Source organism: Leishmania panamensis (assembly GCF_000755165.1).
Source record: "Leishmania panamensis strain MHOM/PA/94/PSC-1 chromosome 35 sequence".
Lineage (NCBI taxonomy): Eukaryota > Euglenozoa > Kinetoplastea > Trypanosomatida > Trypanosomatidae > Leishmania > Leishmania panamensis.
In genome coordinates this window covers 1947981-1958084 of record NC_025882.1, presented here as the reverse complement: position 1 = coordinate 1958084, position 10104 = coordinate 1947981, and the positions used below count along the sequence as shown (strand labels likewise).

Below are 10104 nucleotides of genomic sequence, written 5' to 3'. Positions count from 1 at the left end.
GGGGGGTTGTTGAGGGGAAGCAGAATGGTAGTGAGTGTTGTGATGACTTACTGAGTGATTTGTCGGAGTTGATACTGCGTGTTATAGAGTCCAAGGAAGTTTGTGGACGAGATTTAATTGTATTGTATGTGTTTTCTTCTTCTGTTGTAGTGTGTTGTTCCTCCACGAAGTCGCCTTCTTTGTTGGCCGGAAACATTGTGGGAAGGGAGGATCGGGAGTTGTTTAGGGTGAAGTTGCAGAAGTTGTTTGTTGAGTTGAGGCGTTTAGAAGCGTTGGGGATGATACCAGATGGGGAACTGTTACAGTATGATGCTCCGACAGTTTCTGTGTGTCTGGGGAACCTCACGGACGCAGTACGTGACGACAAGTGCGATGGGGAATCTGGAGAGCTGTGCGATGAATCCCTCTCTCCACTAACGGAGACTTTGATGGAGGACACAAAAGCTTTGCGGTGTGAGAGTTGCCGTGCTCTGCTGCGGGAGGATTCGGTTTCTTCACTATCAGTGTTGTGGAGGGAGTGTAGTACGTTAATCAAAGACAGTTTGATGACCTTGCAAAGTGAGCTGCCGCATGCTAAGTCTGCCGAGTTTGAGTGGGTTTCGTGTCGTTTCAATTCTCTGCCTGTGGAATCGGGCGTGCGCGTTGCTTGCCATGAGATAGTGGCGATGATTTATGAATGCGTTGACTCACAGAGGGAGCTGATGGATATTGTAAAGACAACTTTCGAAACTCTTGTCGCCGTTAGCGAGAGTACTGGTGTGCACGGGGCCCCTAATAGTGGCAGTGATTACGTATCTTTTTCGGAATACTCTCAGCTACCGCAGCTGGCTGCTCAGACATGCGAGGAGGTCGTACAGTTGCGTCACGTTGCCTCTTGCGAGGATGCACTGGCTTGTGCTACGGAGGAGCGAGACGCTCTAATTCGAGCCGTCGGTGTTTGCTGCGAATCGCTGTATAGCGCAATTTCCTCTACCACACTAGGTAAGACGAGCTTTCGGCCAGGTACTGCAACGATACTGACGTGTGATGAGGCGACGTCGGCTCTTACAGACTTGACGACTCTCACGAGCAACCTCTTGCACAAGTACGCACACACGATGAGGCAAGCGTTAGCTTTACTGACGCCGCTTGTGGGGGTTGCATCGAACACGTCAACCGCAGCGTCTTCCGTTGAGGTGCTAGCCCATGTCATGGAGGCTGTGCAGATCCTTGTCGAGCAGATGGAGCGGTGTCAGCTGCAAGTGTTACTGGCGCGACAGCCAAATGAAGACGACGTAAAAGCGAGAGGCTGGAGGCAAGACCAGTTCCCCGCTCTATGTGAACGGAGCGAGGAAGGGGGGCTCCCACTGGTAGACAAGCATGAGGCGCAAGCGACTCTTGAGGCAAAGGTAGCGCCTCCGCAACCAAACTGGGTGAGTGTGGCGGAGGTGTGGACCAGGCCCACTGAGGCCGTTGGCCCCACCGTGAGGGCACGTGACGGCTCTGGGTTACAACACGCTGATGTAGCCGAAGTGCTTCCGCTCATGCGACAAGCGACTTTACTGGGGCTTTCTACTACCGCACAGGAGGCGCTGCAAAGTCGCCTTTCTGTGATACTTGGCGCCTGCGAGCGTTGTACCGTTGGAAACTGCTGTGTTGAAGCGACGGTAGCTCGAAAGTCACTGGAGACCGACGAGCTGCTTGCCGCTGTCAGAGCCGACGAGGATAGCCTGGAAAGGATAAGGGCGCTGGTGAACGAGGGTAAACAGTTAAATACAACGATGGATGTGGCGTGCGAAGCACGTGGGCAGCCTGTGACGCAAGCAGAACACGTCGCCACTCGCGAACAAGAGGAGGAATTCGACATTGGTGTGCGAGAAGCGGTGGGCTTGGTGTCCTGTGTAAGAGCTGCGACTGGCGAGGCCAAGAGGCTGGGGGAGGAGGTAATGCTCGCGCAATGTTGCATTAAAGACATGCAGGTTCGTCTCAACAGAGCGGGGGAGCTCAAAGCATTTCATGTCGAGGATGACGGTGTGTGCCTTGAGGCGGTGGGGCGGGCATGCTCTCTCGAGGAGGCGCTGCACGTCGTCGCCGCTGACTGCCTTGAGTGCGCGAAGAGGTCCCTAGAGTCCAAGGAGGCGTGTCGCCGCTGCGAAATCGTGCAGGATTGGGCCGTCATGATGGCTGGAGTCTCGGTGGGGCTTCACGCGGAGGTGATGATCCTGCAGTCCCGCGTGGTCGACCTCAAGGCGGCGGTACTGGAGTCGGAGACCCGAGAAAGCAGCCTGTTGCAGCGCCTCAACGCCTTGCTACTGTCCTCGGGGCCACTTAAGACGGCTGTGGCTGCGGTGGCGCCCTCGCACAAGTGCGATCTTGAATCGCTCGAGGATGTTGCAATTGCCATGCACGCTGCCGCGCAACTTGTGCGCCGTCAAGAAGGGGGCATCGATAAGTTGCTGGCTTGCAGTGAGAAGCTGAAGAGCGACGTCGACGATCTCAATGACAGGTTACGTGGCGTACTGGAGGAGCGTCACGCATCAAAATCGTCCTTGGTCTCACTGGAGGAGACCCATGGCAGGTTGCAGTGCCGCATGGGAAAGCTGGAGCGACAGGTCTACGACACCTTTTCAACCGTAGAGCGGCTAACAACAGCCGTTCTGGGTGAGGGCGAGTCGCGGCGACTCGACAAGGGTACGCCGGCAGACTGCTTGGATGGAATAGCGTACCTCAGCGATGTACTCGCCTCTAGAGCAGAAGAGTGCGATACTGTCAAAGCGCAGCTGTTTGCCTGGAAGGCCGAGGCGCGCGACCGCGAGGAGTCCTACCTGCGGACCACCGCGTCCCTGTCGACCCTGTGGAAGGCGTTTCGCACGACTCTCCTCCCTCAGCTGGTAGACGAATCAGCAGACTGCCGCGGTGGTTGTGGGGTGGCGGTTGCTTCGTCTGACCCCGTTGAGTTCTTCCCGAGCGAATCGGAGGCGCGCCAGGCGGTTGAGGTGGTTGTCGAGACTGCCGACCGACTGCGCTGTGCACATGATGATCTGCAAGCTGTGTACGCTGTCCTTCGTGGCCACTTTGGCGGGGACGCTGCTTCTGCTGTCACTGACGGGACTGGGGCGCCACAAGCGTCAGTGCTGTCGCTTTCCGACAATAGCACAACTTTTCGGCACTTCGACGACACCGTAAAGGCGACGCTCCGTCTCGTCAACACCGCAGTAAATGCCAAGTGCTCCTCCCTGAGGGGCTTTATTGATCACGTTGTCTCCGATGTACTGCGAGACACGCCGGGGTGTTCACAGATTTCGTTTGCAGCTCTTCGCCCCGGCGCCTTTGTGGAATGGCTTCACGGTTTGCTGACTAGTCTTCGAACGCTGCGGGACAGCAGCGATCGGCACCACAATCGGGCTCGCTGCCTGCCTGCCTTCATGGACGCCTTGGTGGAGACTATCCACAGCTACGGTGGACGAGTGGACGTGACCTCTACTGGCGCTACTGACGTTCTCACCAGTGCGGACGCGACAGTGCCGTACCGCCACGACCTTGCCGCCGTACTTGAGGATTGGCAGGCACGGGAGCAGACAGCAATCGTTCACGGCCTGCAGGCGCTGCTGCGACGGCAAGAGGAACGTGTTCGCACTCTCACAGCCGAGTGGCAAGACGTGACGGCACAGTACCAGAGGCTGTCCCAGGAACAGGCCGCTGCGGAGGAGATGGTCATGGAGCTGCGTCGACGTGTACAGTTTAAAGTGCAGGAGGATTACAAGCTCGAGGAGAGTCTTCGTGAACTTGACAGCCACCTCGATCAACAGGCGCGCGAGCTCGCCATGAAGTACTGCGCTGATCAGGATGCCATTGTGCGGCGCTTCACGGTGCTGAGAGATCAAATTCACGCAACAGTGCGTCCAACAACGCAGCTGACGGCATCTGTCATGTTGCCACAAACACCACGCCGCGGCACCACGACCCCGCATAGTTAGCGGCCCAGCAGGGACTCGATAACCCTGTGTGTGCTTCAATTATTACTATCACTGTTGTTTTTTTTTCTTTCGGCAGAAGAGGCGGTCAGGTATCCCCCCAATTCCTCGCTGACTTCATGGCGCGCAAGTCAACAGTGGCGTGCTTTGTGGTTCCCCTTCCTTTGTTTGTTTATCGTTCTCTCCATCAGTCCTGCGGGGCGGTGCGTCGCTGGCTCACAACGTCGAACAACCACTAGAATAATAATAAAAAGAGTCGATGCAGTGATGAAGCAAGCCACTGGGCCGGACAAGATATAGGCGACACACCTCTGCGGTGAATAGTGTAGGCAAGCAACTCTATATGCAGGCAAAGGTGGTCACATGCGCATCAGCTGGGCACTTCCACGATGTGGAGCGCGTCTCAAGGAAAAGCTGAAACGTGTCGTCTTGCTTCATGGAAGTCGCTCGTGTGCTACCACACCCATCTCTTTCAAATGCTTCTTTGCTTTCGTAACCGCCACCTTTCCTTCCCATACCTGTCATCCTGTTGGGTGCCTCTCTCTCTCTCTCTGTCCCACACTACCCATTGTCTCTGTTGTCGCGCTTTCCCCCCCTCCCCCTTTCCCCTCTTCTTTCCTTCCTGTGCCACGCCGGCTGACTGCGAACCTTTTAGCTGTTTTTCTTGTCATTATCGTGGACTTCGTTTCTCTCTTGTTCCACACGTGCCATACCCAACCACCATAGCAAACTCCGGGGGAACTTGTCACTTCCACTCTCTTGCGCACCTCTGTTTTGAACAGCCAAGCTCTGAACATTCTCGACGTTGACCAGCGTATACGTCTGCGTCTGTACACTGACGTGTCTACACCCGCTTTGTTGTGTGTTGCACAGAGGCACCGACGCGCACGCGCACTCTTCTCAGACGGTGGACTTCTGCCGTCCACCACCAACTCGTACCCTTTCGCACTGCGTGGTTTGGACGGCTATTTTTGTTGTTGTTGTTCTCCATCCGCTTCAGCTTTTCTCCGACTTCCTCGTCTGATTTGCTCTTCTCTTGTGCCCGCGTGCTTGTCTCTCTCTGTGTTTCATGCATAATGTCTTCAAAGGCCACTGAGGATGGAACGGGCAGCACGTCTGTCGAGCGTCGTATCGATGCAGCCATCAAGGTGGACCGATGGGAGCTGCGGGAGGACACCCTGCCGGTGGGCAGCCAGGTGCTTGTGAGCGAGACGCTCTTCTCTCTCGGCAACGGCCTCGTCGGCGTGCGTGGGCATTCAGAGGAGACGCAGGTGGGCCAGAACGTCCACGAGCGACACCACGCCCCCACTAGAAGTCAGCGTGCGTATAACAACAGTCGCCGAGGTGGTGATATACTGCCAGACAAAGAGAGGAAGCGATCTCCAGCTTCGGTAGGTGGAAAGGACTGGCACCACTCGCACGAGCATGGAGACCGCAATGGTGGCAGTAGTGCCAATAGCCCCTGTGGACTGCGAGGAGTGTATTTCTCCGGGTTTTATGAGCAGCGTCCGCTCATGCATCCACATTCCTTCTCCGTTGGCATTTCCACCAAGGAGGGCTACCGCCTGCGCACGCCAGACGCCTTTTGTGTTGACGCGTTCCTCAGCGGTGAGTACATTAGCGCTGCACAAGGCACCACACAGTGTCACACTCGTCGCCTCGACCTGCGCACGGGGGAGCTGCACCGCCGCTTTGTCTGGTTCTCCAACCAGCAGCACCGCGAGATTACCATCGAGTCTCGGCGCTTCGTTTCAGCGGCGCGCAAGAACATCTCCGCTATGCACTACAAGATGAGTGTGCGAAACGCGCACAACACCGACGTGCGCCTCATCTCGCGTACGCTCCTTTCAGCAGTCGAGTACGACGTCGAGGCGATGTTCACTCAGTCGAACATTCAAGACTCCATGAGTGTCGTGCTCGTGCGAACGCGTAATAGCTGCCGTCATCTCGCCATCGCCTCTGTCGAGACGTGCACATCACGCTCCTACTCTGCTGGGGCGCAGCGCTTCCCATCTATGGACACCAGCTCCACCACGCAAGGCGCGGTCAGCAGTGATCCGGCATTCATGACATCTCCATCTGGTGCTGGCCCGTCGAGCAGTGTCTCGCCATCGAGCCCAGCGGTCGTGTCTCCGACAACTCTCACGCCAAGCAGCCGCACTACAGAGTGGGGGACAGAGGCTTCCTACACGAGCTGCATCTCCGACGGTGTTATTATCGAGCTTGTTAAAATTATCGGTCACTTTGGCGACGAAGATGCGACGACAGAGGAATTGCTTGATGTGGCGACGCATCAGACCCGAGAGGTGGCAGCGCTCGGCTACGAGGAGCTGCTAGCAGAACACTGCTACGCCATGAGCGCCTTCTGGGATACAGCGGACGTGCGAGTGGAGCCGAAGGCTGATGTACAGGGTGCATTCCGCTTCAACATCCTGCAGACCTATATGTCGACCAGCGGGGATCCGTACTACTGCTTCCCGACCCGTGGTCTGACGGGAGACATGCTCCTGGGTGTGCAGCAGTGGGATGTGGACGCGCTGATCGTGCCGTTCCTTTCCCATGCGTGTCCAAAGAAGGCGCGCGCGTTGCTTGAGTTCCGGATTCGCACGCTGAACGAGGCGAAGGACATTGCGGCGGACATGTCTCTGCCCCGCGGCGCTCTGTATCCCTATCGCACCGTGACAGGAGAGAGGAACCCCACGCCGTACTGCGGCGCGTTTCTCTTCGTGAACGCCGTCGTCGTCTACGCGCTGAGGGAGTATGTGACAGCTACAAGCGACACTAGCATTCTCGTGCAAGGTGGTGCGGACCTCATCTTCACGACGGCGCTTGTCTGGCTGCAGTGGGGCACGTGGGAGAAGGGCCTGTTTCACTTGCGCTCCGTGTCGGGCCCCGACACGTACAATGATGTTGCCGACAACAACTTCTTCACGAACTTGATGGCGCAAATGCATCTGCAGTGGGCAGTGCAGCTGGCGGTGATGCTGCGGCAGGAGAACCCGGAGATGTGGTGCGGCATTATGCAGCGAGCGCAGATGACGGAAAATGACATCATAGCGATGGACCAAGCGGCAACCAAGATGGTACTGCCCTTCGACGGCACCTATCGTATTCACCCAATGGACCAGTCTTTTATGCGCAAGAAGCGCTGGGGCCTCACGTCGCTCAAGGACGGCGCGGGGGGCCCGCTGATGTCGCTCTACCACCCGACAGTGGTGTATCGGCATCAAGTGTGCTGCATACCGGATGTGCTACTGGCAATTATGCTCGCACCGGACAGGTTCTCATTGGACGAGGCAAAGGCAGACTTCACATTTTATGAAGCGGTTACCGCCTCGGATGCGGCGCTACGGCTCGCCATCTTCAGCGTGGTGGCGGCGCAGCTACGGCTGCCAAACAAGGCGATGCGCTACTTTCACGACGCACTGTTTGTTGACATTGACAACCTCATCGGCAACTCCGGCGGTGGTCTCCACTGCACCGCAGCAGCGGGGTCGTGGAGTTCCATGGCGGTGGGAATCTGTGGATTACGCGTGGCACAGGGTGTGCTGCACTTCAACCCCATGCTGAGTGAGGAAATGGATGAGTTCGAATTCCACGCGCGGCACCGTGGCTGCCTCGTGCGCGTCCTGGTGACGCAGAGGCTTGTGACATACACACTAGTCAGCGCCCCAGACAGCGTGACGGACCTCATGCTGGTTCACGCCGGTGCAAACCGCATCACGCTGCGACTGAATCATCCCGAGACGGTGCGGCTTTTCAGGGAGGTGCGTGTGTTCGACTTTGACTGCGTCGTCTTTGAACTGGATAGCGTCGTCAAGGATATTGAGGACGTTCACTACCAAGCTTGGACACAAACATTGGAGGAGCACTTTCATCAGCACGGCTTTTCGGACTTTTCTATGACGAAGGAGCTGTACCTCGCTTATCTGCGCCACGTGAAACCCTTCTACGGGCTAAACGAGATTTTTAAGAAGTACAACCATCCGCCGCCGCTGACTGGGGAGGTTGATGACACGGCAGAGTCGAACACCCTCTACGGCCTGTGCCACCGCAAGCTACAACTGTTCCGCTCTTACGCGACGACGCACGGCATGCCGATGCGCGAGGGTGTTCTACAGCTCATTTCCCTTCTTCGCCAGTACGGGATCGCCGTCGGGTGCGTTAGCGGTAGCAAAAATGCGCGCTGGGTCGTCAACGAAACCACCAAAGGCAGCTCCATCTTCGACAGCTTCCTGGAAGGCAAAGAGGGTGAGTCGCTGGGGCTGCGTTGGCGTCCCGAGATGGACTACTTCGAGGCCTGCGCACACCGCATGGATGCAGCGACAAATCGTGCGGTCGTGGTGATGGACGGCATCGATGGCTTTTCCAAGAAGGCGCTGGAGCGCTTCCGCATGGTCATTGACGTGAGTCCGGTTCCTGAGGAGACGACGTTGGCCATCCCGAGAGTGCTCGCGAAGAACCTGGGCGACATTACTATGGAAACACTGAACGAGTACACTGTCCGTGGCAGGGTTGTCAACCATCTGCGTGAGATGTAGCTACTGTATCCATTTTTCACAACGAGATAGGGAGAGCAACAGAAGTGTTCAGAGGATATCGTGAGTTGACTTCATGCCCTTTGCACAGCTCTTCCTCTTTATTTCCCAGCAAAATTCGCTACCTGTCAATGTGGAGGGCAGGGCTTACGCCCGTGTGCTGGTCTGCGCTGCTCCTCTTTTTGTGTGTGCGTGCATAATAAGGGGCTTCTGTGACCATTTTTTCCCTCCCGTTTCCCCTTCGTTTTTTTGTGTGTGTGGGGGGGAGAGGTGGGTAGGTGGAAGCACTTTGCTTCCTCTCCTTAGCTGTGTTGCACCATTGCTATCGCTTTCTCGCGGTATACGAGCGTTTTGTTGTTGCGTGCGCCTGCGTGTTGTTTTTGTTCTTTTTGCTCTGGTGGTGTAGGGAAGCTGAGCTTTTCTTGAACTCCGAGGCTACATTAAAGCGCGCGTAGGCAGTTGCTCTTGCAGGGTTTCACCATCATCACGTATGTCCCCCCCTGTCGCCCTATCCTCATTCCCGACGCGCATTGCGTCCCCCATCACCAGTCCGAATGGAGTGCATGTGCCTTCAGCAATTCACCCTTTTCTCCGTCCCACTTACATTTTTTTTCATGTCTCCTTTCCCTATCGATGTGTGGTGTTTGGCTGTGCTCGCAGTCTGCGCTATCGATGCCCCCACTGCTTTATCTCTGTCAGCTCTCTTTTGAGTCCCTTCGTCTTTCCCTTTTGTTCTCTCACTTAATTTGCCTTCCTAAGATGAAGTGACGACGAAAAAGACAGGGCAAACGCACGTACACACAAACGCATTTCATTATCCCCATCATCCTCACCACAATCAACACCAACGACTAAAAATAGGTAAGCTATGAAAGTTAGCCAGGTGCGACGAATCCGTCATCTCCCCTGCCCTTCCCTCCCCACCCTCGCTGTCGCCGGGGAAGGACGAGGTAATATGGGCGTGGAGACGGAGAGAGGGGGTGAGGAAAGCGGCACACTGGAGTTCACACATTCTCGTGCTGACTGAGGTACATTTTCACAGTGACGTGCTCTCCCCACAAAGATTATCGCTGTCTCTCTGCACGAAAGTGCACCTGTACACACCCACCCACGCACACAGTAAACTTCACAGCCCTGCGATAGTCTGTAGCAGCAACAATTAACGCCAGCAGATAGGTACAAGAAAGAGCAGTGTCGTGGCGGACACAGAGGTGCTCGTTTGGAACCACAGCGCCCTTGCTGGTGCGTACCGGTGCTTGAACGCCTTTATGCAAGAGGCGCACCTTTTTAGTGCTGATGCTCCCGCGACGCACAGAAGACACTATTGCACTTACCGATATAAAGCAGACAAACACACAAGCTTGCGCTGCCCTTATAAAACGAGTGTGACTGCTGCTTACACGTGCATCCCCCCTCTTACCCTTCACGCCTTGCGCTTTTTTGCCGCCCACGATACCGTAAGTTCTCTTCCCCTCGCTATCCTCTACTTCCGCTCTTTTCCCTCGGTACCTGCAATCATTGTCGTGTGCGTTTTATACAATGAAGTCACACAACAGCGCCGGCATCTCGCCTTGTTCTCTTGTACTCGCTGGTTGAGCGCTTGTCCTGCCCAA

General features: G+C 56.1%; 2 protein-coding genes across 2 annotated transcripts in view; both read left to right on the top strand.

The window, feature by feature from the left end:
• LPMP_355370 (hypothetical protein) overlaps positions 1–3956 on the top strand; it is a gene marked incomplete at both ends in the record, with an annotated part of 10431 nt that extends 6475 nt beyond the window's left edge. Inside the window, one exon of the mRNA XM_010705165.1 lies at positions 1–3956. Coding sequence (XP_010703467.1) covers positions 1–3956 — 3956 coding nt within the window.
• Positions 3957–5029: 1073 nt separating this feature from the next.
• On the top strand, positions 5030–8494 carry LPMP_355360 (glycosyl hydrolase, putative; the record flags this gene model as incomplete). The annotated part of the gene is made up of 1 exon (XM_010705164.1): positions 5030–8494. One exon carries the CDS (start codon positions 5030–5032, stop codon positions 8492–8494), a length of 3465 nt encoding a protein of 1154 aa, XP_010703466.1.
• Between the last annotated feature and the right edge of the window lie 1610 nt (positions 8495–10104).